The sequence below is a fragment of the Bos javanicus genome, chromosome 10 (genome assembly GCF_032452875.1).
Source record: "Bos javanicus breed banteng chromosome 10, ARS-OSU_banteng_1.0, whole genome shotgun sequence".
Taxonomy (NCBI): Eukaryota; Metazoa; Chordata; class Mammalia; order Artiodactyla; family Bovidae; genus Bos; species Bos javanicus.
In genome coordinates, this window is record NC_083877.1 from 26,017,674 (window position 1) to 26,033,761 (window position 16,088).

Here is a 16,088-nt window from a genome sequence, read left to right on the forward strand (position 1 = left end):
GCAAGAAGACTGAGGTGTGTTGCCATTTCCTCCCCCAGGGATCATCCTGATCCAGGGGCTGAACATGTGTCTCCTACATCTCCTGCATTGGCAGGCAGGTTCTTTACTACTGAGCTATCAGGGAACACTGCTTCTTACCTTATTTTGTCTTAAAAACAAGTCTAAGAGAAACATGTTATTATCACCCCATTTTAGAGATGAGAAAACTTTCCCAGTGCTTAAGGTGCTAAACCAGGATTTGGATTTGTTACTGAGTCCAAGCTTGCTCTGTTCACCATATGATAGGACAATAAATCTGAGAGACTAGGTGTTGAGACACAGAATACAACTTTGTTGGGGGAATGTGTAATTTCCTTGGTTATGTCTCACTACAGCAAATATTTGAAATGACAGACCAGTGTTACAGCTCGGTTACAGCTTAGTTTTATTTGGCAAGCAAAGGATAGTACACCTTCGAGGTGTGAGGGCAGGCAGACCCCAAAGGAGAGGCCTCAGTCTGTCTTGGCTTCCTCCTTTCATTCATTTGTCTCCTCCCTGCTGAGCCTGCCCCATGTAAATTGGGCTGGCCAAGAAGGGGATGTGTTTGTTTCACCTGAAGTTCTCACTCCAGTCTGCAGGTTTTCTTTTGTTTCATTTTTGCGGGCTTTTTCTTTTCTTCATCTTTTAGCCACCACCATTTTTGACTCCTTTTTCCTATTCTAACTACCTAACAACTTTATTTGGACAGTCAGCTGACCAAGAAGATGGCAGACTAACATCTCAAAATAACCATTTTGTTGGGGCCTGCATGCCAGGTTCTTTTATGGATCAGCGACGGGGGGTGAGGTGAGGAAACAAAGTTGGAAGTGAAAGTGTTAGTTGCTCAGTCATGTCTGACTTTTTGTGACCCCATAGACTATAGCCCACAAAGCTCTTCTATCTGTGGAATTTTCCAGGCAAGAATACTGGAGTGGGTTGCTATTCCCTTCTCCAGGGGATCTTCCCTACACAGCGATGGAACCTGGGTCTCCCACATTGCTGGAAGATTCTTTACTGTCTGAGCCACCAGGAAAGCTAAAGTAGAAAGACCATTTATTTCTTGCAAATACCTTCTAGAATGGCAAGTCCCAGATGGGGATATGTGAGTTTCACTTCCTTACAGACACTAGTGTTAAAGAACCCAGCTGCCAATGCAAGAGACATAAGAGACACAGGTTCAATCCCTGGGTTGGGAAGATCTCCTGGACAAAGGCATGGCAACCCACTCCAGTATTCTTGCCTGGAGAATCCCATGGACAGAGGAGCCTGGTGGGCTACAGTCCGTAGGTCACAAAGAATTTGACATGACTGAAGTGACTTAACACAGACACAGCCTTTTCACAGGTGGTGCGAAATGGAATATCTCCTGCCATATCAATAAGAAAGGATGCCACAGGTATGTGCAATTCCGGCCCCCCCCTCCCCCAAATATGAATTTCTGAGCCACCCCGGGCAAGCAGCAGGCAAGTGGCACCGTTGTCTACACAAGGAACTCAAGAATGTCTCAGTCCTTCACAGGTGGGCAGGGCCAGGTTATCTTCCTGTCAGCTAAACAAAGGCACTTTAAGGGTATGACTTCCCTGGTGGCTCAGACAGTAAAGCATCTGCTTACAATGTGGGAGACCTGGGTTCAATCCCTAGGTTGGGAAGATCCCCTGGAGAAGGAAATGGCAACCCACTCCAGTATTCTTGCCTGGAAAATCCCATGGACACAGGAGCCTGGTAGACTACAGTCTATGGGGTCACAAAGAGTCGGAAATGACTGAGCGACTTCACTTTAGTTTAAGGGTGTGGGGGTGGGCAGGATTCTACAGCCTTTATGTATGCTATAATAACAAAAGTAGCGGAAAAAAACAAGGATTAAAGTCATAGAAACAGATCCAGTCCAGTATGGAGTCAAAATTAACCTTTCTCGGTTACAGACCGAGACAGTGTAAAGCTAGAACATAGAGATATTTTGATAATTCATGCTCCAGAGTGAGTAAAATTATACTCCATAAAAAAGTAATAACTATATATGTTTATATATATCTGAGTCACTTTGCTGTACACCTAAAACTAACACAATATTGTAAATCAACTATACTTTAATGTGAGTAAAAAGTGAAGTCAAAAAGCTCAGTGGTGTCCGACTCGTTGCGACTCTTTGCGACTCCCTGGACTGTAGTCTACCAGCCTCCTCCGTCCATGAGATTTTCCAGGCAAGAATACTGGAGTGGATTGCCATTTCCTTCTCCAGGAGATCTTCCTGACCCAGGGATTGAACCCAGGTCTCCCGCATTGTAGGCAGACACTTTACCATCTGAGCCACCAGGGAAGTCTATACTTTAAAAGTAAATAAATAAAAACAAAATTGTCTCTCAGCAAATACAGGTCTCTTTCTGGGAGGAGATTCTACTGCTAAGAAATATGATGTTCTCTGTTTCTTCTCTAAAGGGGATTTTGCATTTTGGCTTATCTCAAATTCCTCTCCTCCACTCTGGCCTACAGGAAGAGAGATCACTGTAGATAAGAACAGTCACACGTTCTTTTTCAACAGCCCAGGAGTGTAGAAGAGGCCAGAACTGGGTAAGGTCACACAGAGGCTTCCTTTTCCTCCTCCGTGTTCAGGTACTGTCATCTTCTCCAGATCTAGGGAGCCTTCCAGCTAGGGGCAGCTGGACACCTCTCACCTCCTCGCCACCCCCTTCCTCTTGCCACCCTTTGCTCTCACCACTCCCTTCCCCCTGCAGATGCTGATGGGAGTCAAGAAATTCTGGCCAAAGCAGCTTCAGGATTCCGGGGGAGAGAGATGACATCCCATGCCTTCCCCTTCCCATGATTACTTGTTATGTGACTTTTGATAACCTCCTCGTGCTTCCCAAGTGGTGCTAGTAGGAAAAGAACCCAGGGACTCTGCTCGGCGGGGACGGCGGCGCCGGCCGAAGCGAGGAGCCGCGTGCGGAGCTGGTCCCGGCGCCCTCCCCGCGCAAAAAAAAAAAAAAAAAAGAACCCAGCTGGCAATGCAGAAGATATGAGACATGAGTTTGATCCCTGGGTTGGGCATGGCAACCCATTCTAGTATTCTAGCCTGGAGAATCCCATGGACAGAGGAGCCTGGCAGGCTATAGCCCATAGGGTCGCAAAGTGAAAAGTGAAAGTCATTCAGTCATGTTCGACTCTTTGTGACCCTGGAATTCTCCAGGCCAGAATACTGGAGTGGATAGCCTTTCCCTTCTCCAGGGATCTTCCCATCCCAGGTCTCCCACATTGCAGGCAGATTCTTTACCAGCTGAGCCGCAAGGGAAGCCCAAGAATACTGGAGTGGGTAGCCTATCACTTCTCCAGAGGATCTTCCTGATCCAGGAATTGAACCGGGGTCTCCTGCACTGTAGGCGGATTCTTTACCAACTGAGCTATCAGGGTCACAAAGAGTCAGATACAACTGAAGCCACTTAGCACACATGCCTGGGCTATTTAGTGTGGAACATGGATTTGGTTGGAGTTTGAGCATCAATACTATAGTGGCTTTCTCTGCTGCTTTATAGAGAGAAAAGTTCTTATCAGCAAAGGCTCACTATCCCCAGCAGTCCCCCCAAAAGGGTGTGCGTGTATGCTCAATTGTGTCTGGACTGTAGCCTGCCAGGCTTCTCTGTCCATGGAATTTCCTAGGCAAGATCTGGAGTGGGTTGGTATTTCCTTCTCCAAAGGATCTTCCCACCCCAGGGACAGAACCGGAGTCTGATGAATAGGCAGGCATACTACCAGGCCAGGTGTCCTGGGCAATTCCCCAACCTTTCCTCGCTTGACCTTGTTTTCCTGTGGACTGAGACCAAGATGCCCCTCCCACCCTTCTTGGAAGCCAAGCCCCCTTTCACCAGTATAAGGTCCACACCTCTGGAAGAGAATGATTGCAGAAACTGCCTTCTCTCTCTCAGACATCAAACTAGAGACCCAGGTAAGCAGCCCAAGAAGTGGTCTCAGGAGCTGCTTCTGCTTGAGGGTTTGAGAGGGAGGATCCTAGGTGAGTGAGACTAGCCTGAGAATTGGGCTGGGCAGACAGGGGCAGGGAGCAGAGCTGGGGTCAGGAATGGAGCACACAGGCTGCAGAGAGCCCACAGGGTTGGAGAAGGAGAAGCCTCCAGGTTGGGGGAGGCTTGAATCTCTCATAGGAATACAATGGTGTCCTTTATGGTATGGGGTCAGACACAGGACAGGGACTGAGTTTCCCTTGTGCTGGAGGACAACAGGGCTCTGTCAACTGTGATCCGGATGAATACTGGTGGTTATTTTGGGGGTACAACTTAGCTTATTCAAAATCTGACTTTTTTATTTAGTGGTTTATTCAAAAGGATCCCCTAATGAGCTGCATGAGTGCTGGGTACAAAAGTATTTTATTTTCCAAATGTATTTCATATCAAAAGACTTTCTGTATTCAAAGACAGGACTGCTAGGATTTTAGATCATTTTGGGGGTCACCACCCAAAGGGGAGGACGACACCTCTGTAGGGAGTGGGAGTCAAATGTTTGTGGGAAGAGTATATGTGTCTCCTTACCTAGGAAAGCTCTTAGGAACAGGGACATCTTTCTGGTTGACCGGCAGGGAGACTGTAAGCCAGGGAGGCTACAGGTGGGAGCTGGGGTTCTCTTTCGAAGGCGATGCTTTTCCTCTTCTCCCCCTTTTCTCATTCAGGTTTCTCCAGGGGATTGCGGTCATCATGGCTCTGAAGTCCCTGGTCCTGTTGTCGCTGTTGGTCCTGGTGCTGCTGCTGCTGCGGGTCCAGCCTTCCCTGGGCAAGGAAACTGCAGCAGCCAAGTTTGAGCGGCAGCACATGGACTCCAGCACTTCCGCTGCCAGCAGCTCCAACTACTGTAACCAGATGATGAAGAGCCGGAACCTGACCAAAGATCGATGCAAGCCAGTGAACACCTTTGTGCACGAGTCCCTGGCTGATGTCCAGGCTGTGTGCTCCCAGAAAAATGTTGCCTGCAAGAATGGGCAGACCAATTGCTACCAGAGCTACTCCACCATGAGCATCACCGACTGCCGTGAGACCGGCAGCTCCAAGTACCCCAACTGTGCCTACAAGACCACCCAGGCGAATAAACACATCATTGTGGCTTGTGAGGGAAACCCGTACGTGCCAGTCCACTTTGATGCTTCAGTGTAGGTCTCTACCTAAGGCCAGAGCAGCAAGATGCACCACTTCATCACAAAGGCACCTGCCTCTCCCCTCATGTTTCCTTGTCCTGGGGGCAATAGCTCAAGTTAGTTAGGGCTCTTATCTCTGTGCACCTTACCAGAAACACACACACAGGATTCCCTGGCATGAAAGCAATAACTCAAGCTAGTTAAGTCTTCTATCCAACCCACACTTGCTCCCCTGGCCTGAGTCTTGCCCCTGGTGGTTTGGGGGGTGAGGAGTGGGTTGTGAGGTGGGACCTGTGTTAACCAAATCACTGCTTCTTTCAATAAACATACTTGCAACCACCTGAATTCCTGATGCTGTCCTCACCTGGGTATTGTTCATGTGATTGCTCTCTTGCCAGGGGTGAGAAGCGTGAATCAGGTTATCTGTGGTAAGAAGGGAATGCAATCCTTAAATGCCACCTCTTCTGACTTTTGGTTTTCAGTGCCCTAAGATAATTCCTCTCTTTGTAGGTTCCTTGACACCCAGTATAAATGTGTGGGTGATTTTAAGATCTATAGTCTGGGACACTGTCATGCTGGGTGAGCTGACAGAGGGTGAAGCTCACATACAAAAATCTCTGGCACAGAAGAAAAGATCGTGTGATCCAGGAGAGACCCTGTTTGGCCTCAGGAGCAGAAGAAGACTATGAAATTATGACCTAAGATTTCCATTTTCCTTTTTTTGAGGGAGCTATTACTAAATCAGAAAGATGGTCCTCTCTTACTTGCAAACTTGGAATTCTTCATTCAGAAGCTAGAAAGGACCTCAGGGATCACCAAATGTGCGGAGGATTTCAACTAAGTAGATTTCAGCTTGTGGACCAACTCTGGTTAGAAGTACCTGCCTAGAATGTGTACAAAAATGCCTAAACAGTGATATGATGGAGCAGTGGTCTCCACAAAGGCTCCAAGGAGGTCAGTGTATATGTGCCACCCATTGGCCATCCCTACCTAAAGAAAGCCCTGCCTTTTACAGGGGGAAACCTGAGTCTTAGAAAGGTTAAGTGACCTGCTCCTGGCAGCTGCTAGTTAGTGTCAGATTGAGACCAAACCCTGGGTGTCCCAGCCTCCCTGTCGTTGCTCTTTCTGCTCCTGGAGTCTCCTCAAGGTGAAATCCCCCAGTCTCCCTCCTTCACTGAGAGCTGTGGAGTCACAGCTTTCCCTGCCTGAGCTGCTGGGGGCTCTCACAGGTTCCCAGGGCACTTGGCTGCAAGCCTGCTCACTTCTCGACAACCCTTTATTATATCCATTGAAAAGACTAGACTCGGCTTTTGTCACCGCTTAATCATCTCATATGACTTCCTGTTTATACTTGCATCTAGCTCTAGATAAGGTCATAAAACTGGAGAAAGATCCCACTGCCAACCAGTTTGACCAGTTCTTTCATCATGTGTACCACATTTATAAATGGTGGAATTGATCGTGTGTTTTTAGGTAAAGTGGAAGCTTAACCCTGGGGTCTCTGGGGGATAGGGGTGGACAGCTGATTCAGTGGCAGTAGGTATCTCACTCCTCACAGTGAGGATGGAGGAAGAAATAAAAAGGAAACTTTGTTTCTAGATCTGTTTTCTTTAGATAGAATTTTTCTTAAGTTCTTCTATTGTTTCCAAAACAGCAGTTCCTCTTTTTCCCTCCTCCTAGAGCTGAGAGAACACTTTAGTGGAGGTTTGAACATTCACTTGGAGTTTTGCTGCATCTATTCTGCACAGTCACCAGCTCTGACTACTGGTTCCCTGCAGGTTCTGGGCCAGGGGACCCTGTGAGCCTCCACCTGGGGAATAAGGTGATAGGTGGTAACAGATGGTCTGGGTGCAGCCCTGCACAGCCAGGGAACCAGAAGGTGTGGGTGGGGGTAGGTTGGGAAGTGCTCTAAACAGGACACCTAAAGGGAAGAGATCAAGTCTTGTCCTAGAGACATCAGGCAGAGTCAAGGAGAAACAGCAGTTGGGAGACAAATCAGAGATCTCTTTGTGGGGGACCTCCCTGGCAGTCATCGGTTAAGACTCCAGGCTTCCACTGCAGGAGCCTGGATTCTATCCCTGGTCTAGGAACAAAGATGCCGCATGCCAGGTGGTGCGGCCAAAAAAAAAAGGTTTCCCTTCTGTGAGGGAGTCTTGCTACCCCATAAATAAAGGAGTACAAACCTCTTCCAGAAGACTAACCCAGGCAGATTAATCTGAAAACTGAGGTGCTAACATGTGAAAATGGATGGGTATCTGCATCATGACAGAAATGATCATATCTAGCTATTCTTCTAAGAAGGATAGTGTTAATTTTCAGAAGATTCTTCAAACCAAACAAGCTCTAGGAATTCTGCATTCTTGGTGGACAGGTAAAATGCCTCCCAGCACACTCCTTGCTCCTGCACTCTTACCTGTACCAAAAAAACCACAGTGTCTTCTGCCTCTTTGGACAGGCTGATTTTCTCCTGCCTCTCTCTCTGGTATATTTCCCTTCAATTCCAGCAGCCAATAGTCTTCCAGCCTGAAACAGATCAGTCATCCACACCTTAACTGAGTCCTTCAATGAACAGGGTACAGGACCAGCACTTTAGGTTCTTTCTTTCCAAGCGCTGTCTCGTCAGTATTTTGCACTTTGAGCTTTCTCTCTAACTGGAAAATGAAAGGCGGCTCCCAATCCCCACTCTTGCCTCCTTAGCCTGATTCAGCCCTCGCAGAGCAAGTGGGAGCACCAAGGGGTGCTCATCTTCCTGTCTGTGATGAAAGGCACTTCAGTACTGGTTTGGGGAATTGATCACGAATGTGAGACAGCCCTCCATGTGCATGATTCATGATGCATGATGGAGTCCTGGTAGAAGGTACAGAATGAGAGTGAACTTCCTGTAGATTAGACCAAGACACTCCTGGAAGCACTTCAAAACTGTCTCCCAGGAGCTACTTTCTAGGGGACAAATTGCAAGCACGTCTGCAAAGCATTCAGTAAATTCCCATGTACTTTGGGTTTCTTTGTGGCTTGTAACAAGTGTAGGTAGGATAGTTTCATCTCACTTCCTCAATGCCTTTGAAATATATTCAAGTTGTTGTGTGAATCAATGGTTCATTTCTTTTTCTTGCTGTGGATGTTCCACAGCTTATTTATCCATTCACTTGTTGGACATTGGCACTGTTTCCATTCTGGGTGATTATGAAGATAGCTGCTTTGAACATCTAAGTACATATTTCTGTGTGAATTGGTGGAAGAATAAACACAGAAATCAATGGAACAGCATAGAGAGACCAGAGACATACCCACACAAATACAGTCAAATGATTTTTTTTAAAATTATTTTTGGCTGTGCTGGGTCTTTATGACTGCATGCAGGTGAGTGGAGGCTACGCTCTAGTTGCAGTGTGAGGGCTTCTAGCTGCAGGGCTTCTCTTGTTATAGACCACTGGCTCTAAGGTGCCCGGTCTTCAGTAGCTGCAGCACTTGGGCTCAGTAGTTGTAGCTCATAGGCTATAAAGCAGGGGCTCAGTAGTTGTGGCGCAAAGGCAGCAGCTTGTAAAGAAACATATTGAGGAAAGAACTGATTTTTAAAAAAATATCCTGTGTTATATTAATTTTGAGGGAATTGCAAGAGTACATGGAGAATGTAAAAACAGTTAAGTACTGGGCACCATACTACTGAGTTTAGGTAAAATACCAGGCTTGCCATAGAGGCTGCCCACCAATCCCGAAAGCCCAAGAAAAGAAGATGGAATTCTGGAAAAGCAGAGCTCTCTTTCTTGTGAGAAAAAAAACAAAGCAAAACAGATGTTTCTCCTACTCCTGAGTAATCTGATTTAGTTATAACCCTCCAGGTAGTCAACAGAACCCAGGGAACTAGGCACGCAAGCGTGCCATCATTTCTGATCTTATTTTCTCATCCTATTTTACCTCCAAGTCTCATCCATACATCCTGATACCACATTATAATTCCCTCTTTTTTCTAATCTCCTGTGCTTTCTTCATCATCTGTACTGTCCCAGCTTCAAGGCTTCCACCTACCCAAGGTCTGACTGAGAGCAGATCCATGTGGTGGGTCTAGAACTTAGAAGCTATTGTCTGTGAAATCCCCCAAACCACTGGTAGACACCACAAAACAGTTGTCCTAAGAGTAGGGAACGGGTTAACTTTATGCACTGTATCCTCACTTCAGAAAAGTTGTCAAACTGCATTTAAAGACCTAAATATAAGGATGCCTTAACAGATACTACTGGGTGACTAACCACATCCACCATCGCTTAGTTCCTTGGGATGCTTATGAAACTTCTTTTTATAATCTCTTTTACAGGTTGAATTGTGTTCTCCCCAAATTTATATGTTTAAAGCCCTACCTTGTTGGAAATGTGAGATGCATTTGAAGTGAAGCGCTTTAAAGAAATGAATAAATTAAAATGAGCCCTTGCTGCTGCTGCTGCTGCTAAGTCGCTTCAGTCGTCTCCAACTCTGTGCGACCCCATAGACGGCAGCCCACCAGGCTCCCCCGTCCCTGGGATTCTCCAGGCAAGAACTGGGCCCTAATCCAGTGTGACTGGTGTCCTTATAATAAGAGGAAATTTGAACACAGAGAGACACTGTGGGTGCCAGGCTGCTGTGGCAAGTCACTATGGTGGGGTCGGGAGAGCAAGACAGGAAGTTTAAAGCTGGCTAGAAAGGGGGCTATTTGAGGATTTTTTTAAAAGAGGGATAAAAAAACTTTCCTTAAAGCTTGTAATCATCCAAAAGGAAGATGGAACTACTTTTATGATATACCAGGAATTTCATTAAACCTCTTTTATATGTATGCTTGTGTCTACATTAGGTCATTCAGGTCTTGAAAGTGTTGTAGCCTTGTGTTCCTGGAAACAAACTCACTCAGAAGGACAATGCAGCTATTGGAGTGCAGTTTATTACACTGGCGGGCCCAAGGCAGAGTCTCCTCTTAGCCAAGGACCCCGACCAGTTTTTGTGAAAACCTTATATACCCTAAGTGTACTTGCTCAAACCCACCTCCCCAAATTCCTTGAAACTAGTCTGGACAAGGTAAAAGAGAGATACAATCAAAGTTAACCCACGATTCATGTGTCACAAGACTAGATAAACAGTGGATATTTATCAATAGGCCTGTGGTCATATCCCAATAAACATAATGAAATGTACCGCTTTGTTCTGTTACAGAGATAATTAGCATATTCTTTTAGGCAACAGAGAGTCCAAGTCCAAGTCCTGAGGCTCTTTTATCCGGGGGATCTGGTTTTCCATTGGTATGCCATTTCTATAGACACCGGGCACAAAGTTCAGAGTCCATTGGGAGGGTGACCATGCGTGTAGCCTAATGTTCACAGCCTGGCCTAAGATGGAGTCCAGCTCTGTCTGTTTCCTCCTTCAAAACCACTCTGAGAACTAGTAATAATCACTTTTTGTTAAACATTCCAGTTTTTTTTGGTTGTTTTTTCCACATAGCTTAAAGATACTATTGACTAGGTCTTTTTGACATTTCTATACCTGGTGATTTTCAGGGTGCTAGACAGAGTGGAGTTTGGTAGATTCTGTAAATGAAAGTAAGTAGACATAATATCTTATCTTAGTGTCGACTTAAAAATTAGCCACAACCTTAAAGTACAGAATGTTTTACTTGATGTGAATGTTTAGGACCCCCAGCCTGGGAGAAAGCATCTCAGTAGCCCTGAGAGACTGCTTTGAGGAGGTGGGAGAGGGAGTCAGGCTATATACAAGTTTGCAACAAAGCAGACAGGCAATCGGAACATCAAAGATTATTGTTAAGTAAGGAAAACCAGCGGAGAAGGCAATGGCATCCCCACTCCAGTACTCTTGCCTGGAAAATGCCATGGATGGAGGAGCCTGGTGGGCTGCAGTCCATAGGGTCGCTAGAGTCGGACACGACTGAGTGACTTCACTTTCACTTCTCAGTTTCATGCATTGGAGAAGGAAATGGCAACCCACTCCAGTGTTCTTGCCTGGAGAATCCCAGGGACAGGGGAGCCTGGTGGGCTACCGTTTATGGGGTCACACAGAGTCGGACACGACTGAAGCAATTAGCAGCAGCAGCAGCAAGGAAAACCAGACATCAAGTTAAGGGATTTAGTGTTCTACATGTGGGAGGGCTTCCAAGGTGGCACAAGTGGTAAAGAACCTGCCTGCCAATGAAGTTAAGATGTAAGAGACCTGGGTTTGATCTCTGGGTCTGGAAGATCCCTGGAGAAGTAAATGGCAACCTACTCCAGCATTCTTGCCTGCAGAATCCCAAGGACAGAGGAGCCTAGTGGGCTGCAGTCTATAGGGTCACACAGAGTCAAACATGACTTAGCAGCAGCAGCGACCTATGTATGGGAAGATGCAAGATTCTGAAATTATTGAAGTCATTCCTTGCATATGCATCTCAGTTATCTGGGGCCAACATCCTGCATTTTTACAGAAATGTTCTTCTCTTCTTGAATTCCCTTAGGTCACAGAGGGCTGTAATCACTGATTACTATGAGATCCTTAAGTTCCTCGTGTAGGGAGTGGTGCTGCTTGTTGGCATGACTCATAAATTCACAGTTAGGGGCCAGAATCTCAGATAGCTGTGGCATTTCTTGCCCACCACATGGCAGGAAATATTTCATTTCATGTTAGTAAATGAGGCACTGATTATCTGCAAAGGTAAGTAACTTGCACAGGTAGTAAATGTTTGTGCTGAAATTGTTTTTAAAATTTTTATTTGAAATAATTTCATATGTACAGAATGGCTGCAAAAATGATACAAAGAATTCCTGTATACCATTTGTCTATATTGTCTAAGCAATAACATCTTTCCTATTTGCTTTATTTTTGTTGTTTAGTTGCTAAGTTGTGTCCAACGCTTTTGAGACCCCATAGACTGTAGCCCGCCAGCCTCCTCTGTCCATGGGATTTCCCAGGCAGGAATACTGGAGTGAGTTGCCTTTTCCATCTCCAGGGGATTTTCCCAACCCAGAGATCGAACTTGCATCTCCTGCATTGGCAGGCTCTTTACCACTGAGCCACCAGGGAGCCTCATTTGCTGTATTAGTCATATATTTATGTACAGATACATAATTTTTTTCTGAATGTTTGAGAATAAGTTATGGACATGTTGCTCTTTTTCCTAAGTACACTATACATTTCCTAAAAACAAGAATATTATTTTTACAAGGGTTTAATATAAGTATGCTTATCAAAATCAGGAAATTTGCACTGAAACTATACTATTATCTAACCTGCAGACTACATTCAACTTGCGTCAACTGCTATCTTTAACAAAAGAAAAAAAAATTTTTAATCTGTTTCAGAATACCATCCAGGCTCATACCATGCATTTAGTCATGTCTCTATAGTCTCTTTTAATATGTGCTGTGAAGGTGCTGTGCTTAGTTACTCAGTCATGTCTGACTCTTTGCGATCCCCATAGACTGTAGCCCGCCAGGCTCCACTGTCCTTGGGGATTTTCCAGGCAAGAATACTGGGTTGCCATGCCCTCCTCCTGGGGATTTTCCCAAGCCAGGGATCGAACCCAGGTCTCCCGCATTGCAGGTGGATTCTTTACCATCTGAACCACCAGGGAAGCCCTTTTAAAATATGTGTCTCTGTTAATTCAGTCTTTCTTTGTCTTTCATGATTGCGATGTTTTGATGGTTATGGGTTGGTTCATTTGTAAAATGTCTTTAAATTTGTAGTTGTGTAACTTTTGCGGGGGGGGGGGGGCACATCACGAGGCATGTGGAATCTTCCTTCTCTGACCAGGGATCAAACCCATGCCATCTGCATTGGAAGCATGGAGTCTTAACCACTGGACTACCAGGGAAGTCCTATACTTGCCTATACTTTTTCCACTCCTAATTGGAATTTGTTTATGCATTTTAGCATCTTTTATTTATTTATTAGAAGCCCACCAGTGGGAATTCCCTGGGGTTTCAGTGGCTGGGACTCTATGCTTCCACAGGAGGGAAGAGAGGTTTGATCCCTGGTTGGAGAACTAAGATCCTATTGAAAGGTTGTTGTTGAATCACACGAAGACACCAGGACTCTTGGCCCCCAGAGGAGAAGAATTCAATCTGGAGCCAGAGACGAGGCTTGATCGCTCAGAGCTTTTGTGTAATAAAGTTTTATTAAAGTATAAAGGAGATAGACAAAGCTTCTGACATAGGCATCAGAAGTGGGCAGAAAGAGTACCCGCTTGCTAGTGTTAGCAATGAAGTTATACACTCTCCAATGAATCCAAAGAATGTCTGGAGGTTGTAAAGACCTCACCAGACCTACTCCCATAATTTACATTTTAAGATAACAGAATTAGCCAGAAGGTTTAATCCAGAGACTGTCCTCAGGCAGGATACATTATTGTTATATAATCCTAAGGAATGTAGAGAAGGAAAAAAAGGTTTGTCCTTTCTTCCTCCTTGAGAATTCCAGATCCCTCTCTCCTTGGGGACCCCTAGACTCCTTATCAACCTGCCTAGGAAATGACTCTAATTATGTGTGGCATGGCCAAAAAAAGAAAAAGAGAAACCCACTGGTGTCAGGCATTGTACTAGGAATTGTCAGGCAATGTACTAGGAGTTAAGGATCTAAAATTACAAATAACATTGCTTTTTCTTTTTTCCTACACAACGATGTGCTTTCATACCAATCAGATTAGCAAAAATGCTGGACTGTTACACTTTTATGTTTTGCCACAGACAAATAATTGAGCTACAAAGACTCATATACCATAGTTTCTGGTGAGAGAGTGAAATTAAATGACCAATGGTTCAGTTACTACATGTGTGTAACAAGTTATCCCCAAACTTGGTGACATAAAACAATCATTTCTTATGCTCCTGGTGATCCAACAGTTCAGATAGGACATAGTGGGAGCAGCTTGTCTCTGTTCCAATGTCTGAGGCTGCAGATGGAAGACTCAGAGGTTGGGAGCTGGAATCATCTGAAGGTTTATTCACCCATACGTTGGATGGTTCATGTTGGCTGATACCTTAGCTGGACCTGCTGACTGCATTATCTATACAAGGCCTCCACGTGGCACCATCTTCTTCATAGCATGATGATTGGATCCAAGTGTGGGTGTCCCACAACATAGAGAGAAAGTCAAACAGAAGCTGTATCATCTGTTATGACCTGGCTTTGGAAGTCATACAGTGTCATTCTCACCACATTCTGTTCATTAGAAGGGAGTTTCTAAGACTAAGCCATACTCAAGGAAAGAGAACATAGACCTTTCTGATAGAGAATAGTCAATATGACACTCTAAGAGGTGTATAGAGAATGAGATATATTGAGATGGACATCTTAGAAAAACACAAACTGCTCCAATCAGTTTGTGAACAAAGAAGAACAAAGAATATCTCTTATCACCCAGTTATATAAGGATTAGGTTGCAACCCACGGCAATTGCTCTCTGACAGGGCACCCTCTGGGGAACTGAGGATGAAAAACAGGATGAGATACTCTGTGCTCTGAATTAACAGGCCCCTGGATAGTTATCTCAGGAATAATGTCAATGACTCCTGATTCTTGCCCCTTCTCATACATAAAAATCACTAAAATCATTAATTTGAGATGTCTGTTCTTTGTGATTAACAGTAATCTTTTACCAAGATGTATGCTTGACTGTTTCCCTGGTGGCTCAGTGGTAAAAAATCCACCTGCAATCCTCCCTGTAGAAGAAAATGGCAAGCGATTCCAGTATTCTTGCCTGGAAAATTCCATGGAAGAGAAGCCCGGTGGGCTACAGTCCACAGGGTCACAAGAGTCAAACATGACTTAGGGATCAAACCACCACCACCACCGTGCTTGACTTTGTATATTCTCTAGCCAAAAAATTCATGTATAAACTGATTCTTCCCCTACCTCTTTGAAACAGTTCCTCAGAACTAACTGAGAGGCTGTCTCCCAGGCTCTAGTCCTCAGTAAAACCATGAATACAACTTAAACTCTCAATTCTTATGCTGTGTGTCTTTCTTTCAGTTGACAAGTTTGAAGAAAATATGGCAATATTTGGCAAAATTAAAAATATATATGACTTGGAAATTCCACATCTAGATATACCTTGGTAAAAACTTTTGCACACAAAGAAATGTACAAAGATATCACTACAACACTGCTTATTAGAATAGAAATTTGGGAGCATCCCAAAAATCCATCAACAGATGATTGATAAATAAATAATGGTTTATTAATACACAGGAAAAAACATCAGTAATAAAAGATCAATAAGATGCATTTTAATACTGATGAATCTTAAAAAAAACACTGCTGAATGAACAAAAACAACTTGCAGAATGATTTGTATTACATGATAATATTTATATAAATTATCTTAAAATAGTACATGGAAACTATATTTTGTTTATGAATATATTATACATGAGGTATAAGTATAAAAAATGGGACTGGAAACACCCTAAATTTATGATTTCATTTGAGAAGAGTTAAGAGGAATGAAATGGAGAGAGGAATAAAATGGACTCCAATGTTTTTATATATATATATTTTAAAATGGTAAGCAAATAAAAAGCAATATCTATTTGTGTGCTATATATTAGTATTTATCGACACTGTTTAATTTTTGAAAAGTAATTAATCACATTAAAAATGAAAGGAGGGCATGAGAGAGGGCAAGATATGATAAAATCTATCAAGAAGAGTGAGGAGCTCCAGAAGAATTCCCCTCTTCAACAGCATGTGCTCTTCCTTCCCATGAGGTTCTTGGGCCTTTCTTCTGACACCCACACACAGGCTTCCTCTATGGGCTTGCCTCATATCTAAACATTACCTTTTCTGTTTCTATTAGCCCTATGTAGATAGTGTGCAAGGGATAGGATACCCATTCCAGTATTCTTGGGCTTCCCTGGTGGCTCAGTCAGTAAAGAATCTGCCTGCAACGCAGGAGGCCTGGGTTTGATCCTTGGGTTGGGAAGATCCCCTG

At 44.4% G+C, this 16,088-nt stretch overlaps 1 protein-coding gene across 2 annotated transcripts; it reads left to right on the forward strand.

The window, feature by feature from the left end:
* The first annotated feature begins 3,871 nt into the window (after positions 1-3,871).
* LOC133255955 (ribonuclease pancreatic) lies at positions 3,872-5,494 on the forward strand. Of its 2 annotated transcripts, none has more exons than XM_061430604.1 (2): positions 3,872-3,955; positions 4,691-5,494. In XM_061430604.1, the coding sequence occupies exon 2, from the start codon at positions 4,716-4,718 to the stop codon at positions 5,166-5,168; it is 453 nt and encodes a 150-aa protein (XP_061286588.1). In that variant the 5' UTR covers positions 3,872-3,955; positions 4,691-4,715; the 3' UTR covers positions 5,169-5,494. The 2 variants fall into 2 exon arrangements, with proteins under 2 accessions (XP_061286588.1, XP_061286589.1); XM_061430605.1 differs by lacking the exon at positions 3,872-3,955 and adding an exon at positions 4,000-4,021.
* Positions 5,495-16,088: the final 10,594 nt, after the last annotated feature.

Bases quoted from the DNA above. Each gene is read 5' to 3' on its own strand.
- LOC133255955 (XM_061430604.1), top strand. From the start codon at position 4,716: ATGGCTCTGAAGTCCCTGGTCCTGTTGTCGCTGTTGGTCCTGGTGCTG.